This window comes from Maniola hyperantus, chromosome 18 (genome assembly GCF_902806685.2).
Source record: "Maniola hyperantus chromosome 18, iAphHyp1.2, whole genome shotgun sequence".
NCBI classification, from domain to species: Eukaryota; Metazoa; Arthropoda; class Insecta; order Lepidoptera; family Nymphalidae; genus Maniola; species Maniola hyperantus.
Window position 1 is genome coordinate 7,255,070 of NC_048553.1, and position 14,279 is coordinate 7,269,348.

Consider the following 14,279-nt stretch of genomic DNA (forward strand, 5'->3'; position numbering starts at 1 on the left):
AGTGGGGCCAAATAAGTGTTAGCTATTGTTTAGTGAGTACAGTTCTCCGTTATTTTCAGTTTACGAAACCCCTTTAAATGAGCAATTTAACCAATGTCTTGTTATAACCAACATCTCGCCACGTGGGCGAGATAAAATGTTATCATTCGATTCACTGGCGTAAAATTTAAATTGCACTCAATTAACTTTGTACATAAAATAAATAGATTCAATAACCGATTATAGGTAACCATTGGGACTTTTCCTCGCCAAAATTTGTATTAAAGAAACCTAGATCCAGATTTAGATTTCGGTGTCGGTGTCGACACGTTCGTCAACCAAATCGCCATTTGTTTAATTTGGTTTCTCAATTAGCATCTCATTTGCATTAGATACACAATATGGTAAATGCATTATAAGATATGTAAGAAAACTCACCTGGTTGTATAACGCATCGATCCGAGGATCGATCGTTACCTGGTAATTTCTCGCCGTTTCTCTCGGGAGTCACTCTCAATCCTGCTCGTTGCTTGAATCGCTGCTGGATGTCGAGGTATCCCCTTTTTCAAGAGCCCTCTCAGGCACCAATAAGCGCGAAACACCAGATCGATTAGCTTACGTAGCCTATCGACATTGTTCGCGCACGTGGGGTCCAACCAAAATGTCCCCACGGTAATATTACGAAATAATAAGAAAATATATATCATGATCACCGTATTATCACATTTATTGCACTTATTGAAAATAATTTTTTTGCAAAGGAAGACGGATTAACGATATAATTTTAGATTCGACGCGCACGCGGCGAAAGTACACAACGCTATGACATCCAAGATGGCAGCGGCTCACTGCCTTGCTGGGTGAGACACTAGCGCCCCTATATCCGGTAAGGTAAACTACATTATTGCATAGGAATATACATGTTTATGGATGAAGCGCGCATATATGCGGTGAGTACATAATTGCTTCTTCATACATAAATGCTGTATGTTTTCCGGAGGCACATCAATAGTTAGTTTTTGATTTATCGTATAAAATGTCAAAGAAAACCAGTAGGTACGAAACCGTCAGTGCGCGAATCCGCGAGTCTGACTCACACATTCATCCAAGGACTCACACTTGACCGGCTTTTTAGCACGCTTAATACAATGCAGATCATGCAGATACAATGTTACCCGTGACTACTTTGAATTTTGAAAGCGAATTATAGCCATAGAGTTAAGTATCTCTACTCTATGACATCTTCAAAGAAAGAAATTTTGTTGTATTTGGGCAGGACTTCCAAAAATTCCAATTAAACATTTTTTTATCAATTTTTTTGCATTGAAGTGAATTTCTTTATCACAACTAAATTTATCAGCAACTGATTAGAAGTTTTGTTACCCTAAATTATCTATATACGGATTATTGTGTTAGATATATATTTTTTAACATCCAGTATCATAAACGCCGCCAAAATTAATTACTACTCGAAATACAACGGAAATATCTCCAGTATGGCTAAGGTAAGCGAACCAATACACTTATTATTAAATCAATGTGTAAATTATAAGATTATTTGCATACTGGTTGTACGAGATATTTAGAAAATATCTACGGCGCAGTAGCTGGCCTCTTGTGGCCTGTTTTGGACATATATATCACGGAGTAATATTGGTATTTTTTAGAATAAGTATTTGGTTTAGAATTAGAATTTTTCTTCCTCTATTTTATCAGAAAATCATAAAATGAGTGACACTATTGAAGAAAAGGTAAGAGAGTAATTTTAAAACTTACTACTTCTTCTGCACTGTTTTACTTGACCTTTAATAAGTTGAACAGATTTAAATCAAGTAATAATTTCCACTTTCCACTCTAATCATAGTCATGGAAATTTGAATTTAAGTTCACACATTTTGATATTTTAATATAATACTAGCTTATACCTGCGACTTCGTCTGCGTGGTCGACACAAATTTAAAACCCTTAGTTTACACTTTTTCAAAAGTCCTTTCTTAGTGGATGTCTACACCACAATAGATTTAGATTTAGATTTATTCATTTATTACTTATACTCAAATTATAATACATTATAATTTGAGTATAAGTAATCATTGCATACAATAGAAAATTGTATCATAATAAATGGCTTTTAATTTAGCAGAAAATTACATAAAATTTTATTTTATTATTTTATGTATTTTTTTGCTAAATTAAAAGCCATATTATGATTGATATAGTTTTTTATTTCTGTCCATATTACAGGATGCTCATAAAAGGTCATACTCAAACTGTCATAACTCCTAAACTATTTGATTAATAGCTTTTATTTTGGTGTTTATTTTTAGAAAATAACTTGTTCTATCCAAAGCATGCAAAAAACAAGCAGGTTAATTGCCTAGTTTTCACAAAAATCTTAAATTTCACAAAAAAAGAAAAAAAAATGAACCTAATTTTTGTCGTTTTTTTCGGTTTACAATTTTTTTCTGTATCTTAAGACAAAATTAGTCAATATTAGTAACATTAATTTGTTGGGTACATTTTTAGCTATCAAACAAAATTAGTTTTGTGTCTGAAGGACTGCTACATCATGAGAAATTGCTAAATAAATGCAAGTACCCTTGCTTAGTTGAAATTAAAATTAAAATATGCCATTTCCACAAAGTTGATTAAAAAATTTATTTGTCGATAAAATTGTTTGTATCCGACATCAGTAACCAGACACACTATATAGATCATCTAATAAAATTAACGATATTTTTTAATTTTTTTTCCAGCCAGTATTGTATTCATACTGGCGAAGCTCATGCTCATGGAGGGTACGGATAGCACTGAACTTGAAAGAGATTCCATATGATATAAAAGCTGTGAGCCTCATAAAAGGTGGTGGGGAACAACACTGCAATGAATACAGGGAGGTTAACCCCATGGAGCAAGTCCCGTCATTGGTCATAGGTATCAGAATAAATAATACATTTTATTTTCTTTCTATCCTTCATTGTTATGTTTTAATTTGTATTATATTAGGCATGATTATTGTCTGTATAAAAAGCAGTAGAAATCAAACTCAATGAATTACAAAAACTTTTGGGGCTGATATCTTAATGACCAAAATATAATTTACTAGCTCATGCCTGCGACTTTGTCCGCGTGAAATTAGGTTTTTAAAAATCCTGTGGGAACTATATATTTTTATAATTTTTATAGTGTTTTACCTACACTTGAAACCTACCTGTGGGAACTCTTTGGTTTTTCAGGATAAAAAGTAGCCTATGTCACTCTCCAGGTCTTTACCTATACTATACCCATGCAAAAATCACGTCAAGCCGTTGCACCGTTGCGACGTGATTGAAGAACAAACCAATAAACCAGCAAACAAACACTTTCGCATTTATAATAAGGGTACTGATAAAGGACAATAGTTTGAATTTAAACAGCTTTTTCATAGGAATACATTCACATTTCACATCTACATCTATTCCTCTGGACATTTAACAATTGAAAAATCAGTTCTTGGTCTTTATCCTACTTCCATTAAATGTTTTTTATTCCATTAAAAGTTAGTACTTGACTGCGATCTCACCTGATGGTAAGTGATGATGCTGTCTAAGATGGAAGTGGGCTAACGTATAGCAATTTTCATTAAACCTGTGTGTTATTATCGGTTGTTTCTACATTTTTATCGTGATTTTATGGTTTGGATTTTAAGATATGAACTAAGATGATGTGATGTATGAAACTCTACATAATTAGTTATTAAAACAATTGGGTACCTATTTGGACTACATCAAAAATAAATTACTTCCCAGCGATTATTAAATAGATGATCTTCCAAAATAGGTAAAATCGACGTCCTTTGTAGTTTTAAGTGTAATGAACATTTTAAATTATCGATTAAACTAAAAAAGTACGTCATTAAGTCGTGACATCCTTGGAATGATTACCATCACATTTCAGTATTTCATAGATTATCGCATACTATATGTTTTGACGTTTGATAAAAAGTTATTTGACTAGTTGTCAAATACCGTATTGTGTGATACTCTCCTTACATAGTGGCTCGGTTTTTTAACTCACACTCATGTTTTCAATCAATCAATCAATCAGCCTGTTTGCGTCCACTGCTGGACAAAGGCTTCCTAAGACCGGCGCACAACACACGATCCACACACTTCCCGCTACCTTCTTAAGGTCGTCAGTCCAGCGGGATGGAGGTCATCCCAGACTGCGCTTGCTGATCACACGCAGTCTCCACTCCAGAACACGTCTGCCCCAGCGGCCATCTGGTCTGCGGCAGACGTGGCCTGTCATTTCAGCTGGCTGACTCGTGTTTTAATAACCCCCAATATGCAAGCGTTTTATAAACTACATACTATTATTGAATGTACCAAGTATATACCTACCTACTCATTACATATATAATATGTATGTTATATCACATCTCTAACTTTTACAAAACCTTGGTTTTTACTAATTTTATTTAGTAGGCCTTGTTTATGTTTACAGATGGACATACATTTATAGAGTCATTGAGTATTATGAATTATTTAGAGGAGTCAAGACCCCAAAGGCCACTTATGCCTCAAGATTGTTATAAGAGAGCCAAAGTGCGCGAAATTTGTGAGGCAAGTATTTTTTCTACAGTTGTTAAGGAAGGCCTACGTGTAGCCGGGAAGAATCAGTTAGTTGATTCGCTAAGGCTAAGCCTATAAGAGTGGAACATCTTGGGACATAGAATCAAGCTAGAAGTTATCTCAGTAAGCCAGGTTTTAGGGTCTACTGAAGCGGAGCGAAACGGAGATGGCGAAATAAAAATTTTACGTTATTTACCGACAATCTGATTGGTCTGCTCAACACCTCTCCGCTCCGCTCCGCTTCAGTGGACAGGCACCCTCATAGATGACTAATATTATATTACAGATAATATCGTCAGGCATCCAGCCTCTCCAGAACTTAATAGTCCTAATCTATGTAGGTGAAGAGAAAAAGAAAGAATGGGCTCAGCATTGGATTATGAGAGGGTTCAGAGCTGTAGAGAAACTCCTGTCTTCTTGTGCTGGGAAGTACTGTGTGGGGGATGATATTACACTGGCAGACTGCTGCCTTGTGCCGCAGGTGTTTAATGCCAGAAGGTTTGTACTTATGTATCTCTATTTTTGTTATCCATACTAATATTCCATACTAGTGGTATATAAGTGTTTGTCTGTCTCTCTGCTAGCTTTTCACAGCCCATCTTCTGACAAAATGTTGTAAAGAGATGGCTTGCATTCCAGGGTCTTAGGGATATCTAGGCTAATTTTTAAAGCGTAAATTCGAACATTTCCCACAGGATTTCCTTATTATTAGAATATTTAGATAATTAGATAAAATAATTAGAATATTATATATTATTATATTAAAGGCTCATCTATATAACTTGATTTTGACGAATATAAAAACTGTTTTTATTGTCTTGACAATAATTTCATTTATGCTTAACTAGCTGATGCCCGCGACTTCGTCCGCGTGGAATTAGATTTTTAAAAATCCCGTGGGAACTCTTTGATTTTTCGGGATAAAAAGTTCGCTTGGCTATCACGATATGTCTGGAACATAAAATCTTTTACCAATTTAGAGCCTCAATAGCTCAACCGGTAAAGCAGTGGACTGAAAACCGAAAGGTCGACGGTTCAAACCCCGCCCGTTGCACTATTGTCGTACCTACTACTAGCACAAGCCTGACGCTTAGTTGGAGAGGAAAGGGGAATATTCGTCATTTAACATGGCTAATATTCTTTTTAAAAAAAATTTAAATGTGAAATTCTCTTCTTTTTCAGGTTTCACGTCGATCTTCGCCCATTCCCGATCATCCTGCGCATAGATCGTGAACTCGAAAATCATCCGGCTTTCCGTGCGGCCCATCCTTCCGCGCAACCCGACTGCCCTCCAGAAGTGGCCAAATGAACCGACGCTCACGCCTACCAATGGGCAAACCATGCCATTCACTATATATAAAGGTGCAAATAAACTACAATGTCGTGGAGTGTCGCGACAACAAAACAGGCCATCGGAGACTTACACTTCATAAAAAAGGTGTTCTGAAACACTCGCAGCGCGTGCTTCGATTCATCATCGTCACCATGGAACGATAGACGTCGACTGCTAGACATATAGTCCCTACGCGACAGGTCAAGATGGCAATCGGGGAGGGAACGCCCTCGCACACTAGCATGGCTCCCTCGCTAACCCGGTGCTAGCGAGCGCGGGTGTGCGGGGTGTCCCCCTGCTTCATACCCCGATTGCTATCTCAACCTGTCGCGGACTATACTCTGTAGAGACCTCCACACGCCATGCAATATAGCAGCTTTAGATTCGTTTGATGTCGTCTTTCCACCTCTCCACTGCGAGATCGCCATTCTAGCACCTTGGGACCCTACTCGGTGTTGGGACCCCAACATCTATCGGTTTTCAAACTATGTGCCCTGCCCATTGCACCTTCTTCGCAACCCGTTGAGCTTAGTCAGTTGCTCTAGTTCCCCTATGGATCTCATTTATGATTTGATCACATAGAGAAGCTCCAAGCATAGCTCTCTCCATTTCTCGCTGAGTTACTGAGCTTTCTTATGAGGCTCATAGCAACCATGTCTCGGATATGCCATGAGCAAATGGCAACTCTTGCTCCGAATGGTCGACTAGAATGTATTGCGAACTTGCGACACATCACAATTTTGAACAGAGTGGTTTGTTTGCACCTTGATAGTAAAGTGAATTTGACCAAGTTAAACTTAATATCCCTTGCAAAAACACTGATTTCGTAATCAATCTTTTTTATTTTGTGGAGTTCTATACACCCAAACTAAGTGGTGTAACTTCAGAAATCAATGGCTGTATAATTTTTTTTAACCAACTCATTATCTAGTCTTAGGGCCGACTTTTCAATCGTCAAATAACTTTTATCTGAGGAATACATTTGAGGGATTGACAGTTTTTGTATAGGAAATCTGCCAATACATCATTCCTCAGATAAAAGTTATTTGACGATTGAAAAATCGGCCCTTAAAGTAGTTGCAACCTATTCAAAAGGGTTATATGTTTTGGGATAGTGCTGTTTTGGGATAGTGCAAGAATGAAAGAATATGAATTTGTAGTTTATTATTTAGTTTAAGTACCTAACTCTAATAAAATAATTATTATTGTTATTAATAAGTTCAGCAGTCTTTAATAAGGTTTCAAAGAAAAGAAGCTCAAACTCATACAATTTTGGAAAGTTAAGCAAGAAACACAACTGTTTGGGCAGTATACAGAATACCATATAAAAACTAAGCACTAAATCATCCATAACTGCCTACGCCTACTGCTTTGGTTAAGTACCAATGGGTTGAAAACAAAAATAAAAATCTCCAGTTTGTTTTTGAATTAATGGACTAAGAGCCAGTGTGTGCCAGACCTTCATTATTTTATAAAAGCTGAAAGTTTATCTGTGTATAGCCCCGACACGGAGGAACGATCAGCGACTATCAAGTTTTAAAGGTTTAAAAAAATTACTTCAAAGTATAAGTCTAATTTTTTTATATTTTCTTCGGAAAGTATTAGAAATCACGTCATGCATTGCCAAACACTTAGTATCTAGGCGATCCCCTGCCAGACACCCTTGAACTTAAACTTCAAGGGCAGGGGGTTGCTACGGCACTAAGTGCCTGGCAGATAAGAGATATCTCCCAAAGCCACTGTGATCCAAATTTCACAGTCGCTGATCGTACCTCCTTGTATTGTGGGCAATACGCAGATAAACTTTCAACTTTCATAAAATAACGAATCTCTGGCACACGCTGGCTCTCTCTAAAACGTCTAAGTAACTATAGGTGCGAATTGTTTTTAGAACGCCAAATAACCCTCCATTGGGCTTCGCCGCAGTCGGGCATGGTAATAAGTTTTACTTCTACCGTGCGTAATGGTATTTTAATGTTTATTAATATTTATTTTTACTCCTGTTCTGTCTCACATGTGTGTAAGTAGATCCAGGCACATTCCAGCTGCAATGCAGTTTTATTTTTATTAGGTACCTACTTATATACAGTTAATAGTAGGTACCTAATTACCTTTTTTATATTTTACATTCCAATATAAATGTCTGTTTGTGAAGTAGAACATTTATTTTATCAATATAATCAAAGAATTGTAGGTAGTTACTTTATAATAAAATTATTATGTATAAGGCTCAATGCATACAGACAGAGGTAGGCTAAGTCTTTTGATAACAACTTTAATCAGGTTTTTTATTTGACACAAAGTTGAAAGCTTCGTGCTTGAGCGGCCTGCTTACCGTCGCATTTATGGTGTAAAAAAATGACACCTCACGCGCCTTCTTAACTTTATGTGTCACATTTCATGTCAAAGGTACGATTTTAGGCTTGGATGAATGATTTTAGATTTTAGGCCTTTTAAAGGTGAACCGTACTTTTGACATGACAGTTGACTCATAGTTAAAATGGCGCGTGAGGAATCATTTTGTACGGACTAAATATTTTTGAGTTGTTACCAAGAGAGACGTATCACGCAGCACGCCGCGCCTCTGCTCTACTGGTGTGCATTGCGCCTAAAAGATCATTTTATTGTTTATAAACTATTTTCATTGTTTTTATTCAGAAATAAAATTCTACTAACTAAAAATACTTTTGTAATTTTTTGTTGTAGCTCATAGACTGATTATTTGTAGCTACTCTTTTTTTACTTCCAATTCTCACATCTCATCATACAATCAACAGTTCCTAAATAACCACGGCTTAAGAGTGCAGAAAGAACCCTACAGTATTGAAGAGTTGGGGACTTCAGTTACTTAGATTTAAGGACTTTCAATAATAAAGTCTATACTTTGCGTTAAAAATATTAATTCACCATCAACAGTTTTGAATCCCTATGGTTTAGGAGTGACCTGCATTATCGGTTGAGGAGTTGGAGGACTTTGAGTTCAATCATGAAATCGTTGCTTGGTAAATGGTAGGTATGTATTTACAATGTCAAATCACCATCAAGACCTACCTATAAACAGTTCCTAAATCCCCACAGCTTAGAAGTTTAGCATCACCCTGCAATATCGAGATAGTACAACTACAAGGCAACTTTTTCCTAGCATCTAAGGTGGCGGTTTTTTGTGTATTGTGTATCAATATTATGGATAAATGGATTTGGTTTACTTTTCTTTTTACACAGAACACAGAATATACGAATGTATGCAGTATTCAAACCGTTGCCGTTGGTGCTCTCTAGTTTTCTGTTTTAAAATCATTTAAAATAATATCTCTTGTATAAACCAATGTTACCCATTTCTACTCTAAGTGCTATGTATTGTGGAAAAAAATTATGTTGAACCTAGCAACACTGGAAAGACATCTGTCATACATATCGAACGCCGGGCCGAGCGCTCAGCGCTTCGCTTCGCTTTCGTTTCGTAGTTGGAGTGTGGTTGGAGTAGTTCGTAGTTCGTAGTCGGCCCGGCAGATCGAATAATTTAGTAGCGCTTTATGATATTGTGCTGAATATTGTTGTTCGTGTCGAGGTCGGTACCCCAATCGTACTGTGGTAAAATAAAAATGATTACAGTGTTATGTTTAGTGATTAAATGACAATGTAAGTTAAAACTATTGCTCAGTGCAGTGCTGTTCTACCTTGTTGTGTACTGGTGCTGATTTAAAATGACCGAGAAAAATAAATCTGAAAAGATGACTAATACATCGAAACCTGTTCCCATGAAACTTTTTGCCGCCTGGGAAGTGGACAGGACACCCTCCAACTGTATACCAAGGTATAGCAAAGTTGTCATAATGCTTGTAAGAGTGTGAGATGGTACGTTTAAGTTAAAACTTGGTTGAGATTTTACTGCGTTGTTCCTGTGTGCACTGTGCCGATTGCCGGCCGAAGCTACGCTTGGTGTATCAAATTATCAATTAAGTACGTGCATGATTGTGTACAATCTCTTTCAGAACATTTAAATACTGCATTAAAATGTTGATTATAAAGTACGATGAACTTTCATTCTATGATAAAGTTTCATTACTATGGAATAACATTATCTGCAGATTATTATGTCACAACAACCATACTGCATGCTGATGGGAAGGAAGTGCTAAAGTTGTTTACTTTTTATTCAGCCCTAGGCAAAATGCCTTAAACTGCTTAATTTGAGTCCAAAGTTTTTGATTTGAATCTGTGTACATCTCTAAATACACCCCAAACTCATTACCATTTACTTAGTACCAAGCAAAACAGCTTAAAACTGTGCTATATTTGAGTTCAAAGTTTGTAATTTTGGTTGAAACAGTACAATTACAATAAAGTTTCAACAGCTTACATGCAGTTTTGTGCTTGTCCTGTAAATGTACATTGGGGCCGATTCTCTTGTACACAATCTCTAAACTAAACTAAATTAACAGGTCTAAATCTAGTGCTATCCTTTTCCGCAAGTAACATCATGTAAGGGACAGCAATATATTTAGAGGTGTCATTTTAGTTAAGTTTAGAGATTGTGTACAAGAGAATCGGCCCCAATGTATACTATACTATATCCACTAGTAAAAAAACTAGTAAAATAATAATAATAATAATAGATAATAAAGAAATATTGAAAAAGAAAGAATAATAATAAAAAATAAAATAATAACATACCTAAATAAATAATAACTACTAAGAAATAAAAAAAATCTTAGAGCAAACACCTACCTGTAAAAGTAGCCCTATTGTGATTCTTACTGAGAGAGATATATATCTAAATGCATTTAAGCTCTTATTAGAATGTGAAAATGATCATTTTTTGTCCTTATCACTGTGGACAATTGTAAATATTATGTAGTTTTATGTAATTAACTCTTGAGTTATTAGTGCATAGTTACTTAATAGGATTATTTATTTATTTAATAAGTAACTTTGTAGGTAATTAGTTATTAAGTAACTATGTACCTACTTAATTGTCTTCTATTGAGTTAACAAGATAAAATAAGAATAAGTAAGTCCATCCACACAGAGCTGGGGCAGATTAACTGAGTGCATAATACATATTATATAATATACAGCTTCTAGTGCATTATAAAACAAGAAAACAGACACTGGAGAAATAAATAATAATTAAGTAACTAAACATCAATTTTGAGTTTTGAATATTTTATCTATCAGACCAAAGTTCAACTTCATTAAACTGTAGATGTTTATCTTATATGTGCATTACCTAATTAACTAGGAAGAAGATACAATATGTTATATTATTTTTTATCATCACTTCATGACTATGCCAGATGCTTTGCTTGTTAAAAAACTGGAGTGATCTTAAGCTTTTTGAAAATAATGTTGGATGATAGGATCCACCTTACGCCTCGTGTTCAGATTGACCTACCTTGCGTGCAATACACAATTAACAAAGTTTATTAACTTTTAGGTATTTGTCTGTGTTGTATGTGTTTAGGCTTTTAGGTAGCTGATGCCCGCGATTTTGTACGCGTTGATTTTGGTTTTTAAAAATTCCCTGCGAACACTTTATAAATCATAAATCCTTTATTTTGCTAGAATACATGTCACAATGGTAGTTAATTTTTAAGGTAAGTAAGTATCAATGTAATCGGCCATTTCTGGCATGCAAAATCTTCCTTTGATTTTCCGGGATGAAAAGTAGGTATCCTATGTCACTTTTCAGGTCTTAAACTGTATCCATGCAAAAAATCATGTCACTCCGTTGCGACGTGATTGAAGGAAAAACCAACAAACCCAAAAATCAAAAATAAACACACTTTCGCATTTGTAATATGGGTAGTGATTTGGTCGTAAATACAGTCATACATGGACAGCTTGAAGATGTTTTAGGCTCTCCGTACGAGCCAGTTCAAGCAGTTAAATAAGTGATCAGTTTACAAAAATTGCTCGAGCGGTCCTTGGATCAATTGTTTGAAGCTATCCATGTGTGGCTGAAGTTGGAAGAGCTACGAACGAGCTCATCATGGGAGCTAAATTCGCTCTTGACCGGTTTATAGACTTATGAACATTTTAAGTTGAATCTTAAAATATTCATTAGGCTTCAAGGAATAAAAAATATTCACGATGCGCTCGCGCCATGACGTTGATACCACAAGGTCGGCTTTGTTTAAATGTAATAGGTATACCAAGACTGACGTGACTGGTTTTTGACTTACAAGCCTCAGCAATTTATGATAATGTTTGTAATGGTTTATCGATTTGCTTGGTTTTAAAATTTTGATAAGGTTAGTCAGTCACACCGTCGCGTAGTAAAGGAGAGCCAGTCTAGTGGAAATCCATCTTTGAATATCGATTTCGCCGGGATTTGAGGGGAGCGAAAGGAGCAAAGATGTAGATGCCTAAAACCTGGTAACAGGCATGCTGTGTGGCAGAAGTATGTACATAGATGTTGCGATCAATCATGATGAGGAGCAGAGGAGAGAAGAATGAGGAAAAGGGGAATGTAAACGAACGGGCATGAAATAAACCCGGTATGGTAGCCTCTGGGCTTGCAAGTGCCGTCAGAGTGCAAGACACATTCTGGCGACAGACCGAAATCTGGAATTTTTCCTCCTCTAAAAAGTCTCGTGAAAACCATAATTTACACCCGTCCTTTCATTGTAAATATTTAATCACTGTTTTATGCATTCACAGAGTGGTGCTTGTTTATAGTCTAGTCAAAATTAACGCACTGCTTGACTTAAGTTTGATCATGATACTTCATAACTATTTTATGATCTTGCACCAAGTAGCTACTTAAAGCTGAAACAAACAGAACGACCGACGGCATCGTGTTCAACGTCGACAGGTCTCCTGTCAGTATTAAAAGGGTTTGGTCATAATCCACCACGCTGGCCATTATGGAGAACTCTCAGGCATGCAGGTTTCCTCACGATGTTTTCCCTCACCGTTAAAGCGAGTGATATTTGATTTCTTAAAACGCACATACCTACTTAATTCCGAAAAGTTTGAGGTGCGTGTCCGGGAATCGGGATTGAAACCCCCGATCCCCCTAGGAGGCGGATATCGTAACCACTGGGCCTTTACGGTTTTTTAAAGCACTGCAATCTGTCGAGCTTCATACAGTTTCGTGTAATAAAAGATGTGGTTCCTGTCACGCTGATGCGTTGTAGGCTTCGTCTCTACCGTTTCTTCTTGGTCGTACCTATTTTCATAGCTGAAGGTCGTGCCCGCAATGAAGTGTCTTCGTAACGCCGCGCCGGTAACTATAGCCACAGTTTTACGATAGCCCTCTACTCTGTTCTGTCCTCGGATTATCTCATAGCAGTTGTGAGTGGAAGGCAAGTGAGCGACTTGATCTTGTCAGACCAGTAGCGGTTAGGTGATCTGCCGCGTGGTCTTTTGCCCTCCACTACGACTATAAGTTTATCCAGATTACCAGGCAGGCGTCGCGCGTCGGGTAGTGTTAGTTGCACAGTTATACCCCAGAATCCTTTGACAATAAATCATTAAAAGTTCAATGCTGATACGAAGTTGTTGCCGGATAGATTTGTTTTTCTTCCATATATATCAGCGTTAATAGGTAATATAAAGATCCAGCTTAGGCATTTTGCATCACGTAAGGAGGTCATGGTTGACTGTAAATTTAACGTCTATAAAATACGTATTGCTCGATTAGCAAGGTCGATCGTGTTTTGATGGCAGTGCATTGCCTCGTTAGCAAATAATAACGTACTACGTTTGAACTATGAATAGGTACGTTGTGCAATAATGTGTCCGAGACTGTATTAAATGTTTCAGATATTTTCAGACGTATGAGGGTATCAAGAGTCATTTGGCTCACTTATAGAGAAAAAGGAGAGCACAAACTTGGTGTGTTTAGAAATGAAGATGCATTTGTTATTTTTTATGTATAAGTGTTGAGTTCTGTGGGGTTTTGGTGTGTCGACCTCCGTGCCTACATCCATGACGAATTTCCCCACGAAAAAGAGGCTCTATGCAGAAGAGGTATTACATAGCGTCATGATTTCATGAGTGATGAACGTATCATATTCCGCAATGAACAGTCCGATACCCCGAGATGGGCGAAACATCCGGATGTTTTGCTCGCAAGTATTCAATGTTAGTTTGCAGACCATTGTTTGGTGAATGCGGCTCTATCAGCAAACTTGCACAATAAACCGTTTGTAAACACGGTAGGCAATTTTCATATAATGCCTCTGGGTAATCAGTCATGATCACTGATCTCTACTAATAAAAGTTCGCTGGACTTGCGGTTGCCGATCTGTTTTTGAAGCAACTTAATTCTCGCCATTTTGATGTATATTATGACAGCAGTACTAAGAATAGGTATAAAATTTTGAACGGTATTAGGAAGCTTCTGT

At 36.8% G+C, this 14,279-nt stretch overlaps 2 protein-coding genes across 8 annotated transcripts in view; both read left to right on the forward strand.

The window, feature by feature from the left end:
• The first annotated feature begins 1,224 nt into the window (after positions 1 to 1,224).
• LOC117990471 (probable maleylacetoacetate isomerase 2) lies at positions 1,225 to 8,609 on the forward strand. 2 transcript variants are annotated; one of them, XM_034977927.2, is made up of 5 exons: positions 1,225 to 1,484; positions 2,736 to 2,913; positions 4,465 to 4,583; positions 4,879 to 5,090; positions 5,775 to 8,609. In XM_034977927.2, the coding sequence occupies exons 1-5, from the start codon at positions 1,476 to 1,478 to the stop codon at positions 5,899 to 5,901; spliced, it is 645 nt and encodes a 214-aa protein (XP_034833818.1). In that variant the 5' UTR covers positions 1,225 to 1,475; the 3' UTR covers positions 5,902 to 8,609. The 2 variants fall into 2 exon arrangements, with proteins under 2 accessions (XP_034833818.1, XP_034833817.1); XM_034977926.2 differs by lacking the exon at positions 1,225 to 1,484 and adding an exon at positions 1,575 to 1,730.
• Positions 8,610 to 9,342: 733 nt separating this feature from the next.
• The window catches only part of KrT95D (phosphofurin acidic cluster sorting protein KrT95D), a 114,896-nt gene continuing 109,959 nt past the window's right edge, over positions 9,343 to 14,279 (forward strand). For 4 of the 6 annotated variants that reach the window (XM_069504727.1, XM_069504728.1, XM_069504729.1 and 1 more), the window contains exon 1: positions 9,346 to 9,739. In XM_069504727.1, the coding sequence (XP_069360828.1) occupies positions 9,630 to 9,739 (110 nt within the window). In that variant the 5' untranslated portion in view covers positions 9,346 to 9,629. Of the gene's footprint in view, positions 9,740 to 14,279 lie in introns of all 6 variants that reach the window. The other 2 variants (XM_069504726.1, XM_034977892.2) reach the window with 1 other exon arrangement.

Coding starts and splice junctions, on each gene's coding strand:
- LOC117990471 (XM_034977926.2), top strand. CDS start 1,707: ATGAGTGACACTATTGAAGAAAAG. Junction 4,584..4,878: donor AAGTGCGCGAAATTTGTGAG/GCAAGTATTTTT, acceptor ATTATATTACAG/ATAATATCGTCAGGCATCCA. Junction 5,091..5,774: donor CAGGTGTTTAATGCCAGAAG/GTTTGTACTTAT, acceptor CTTCTTTTTCAG/GTTTCACGTCGATCTTCGCC.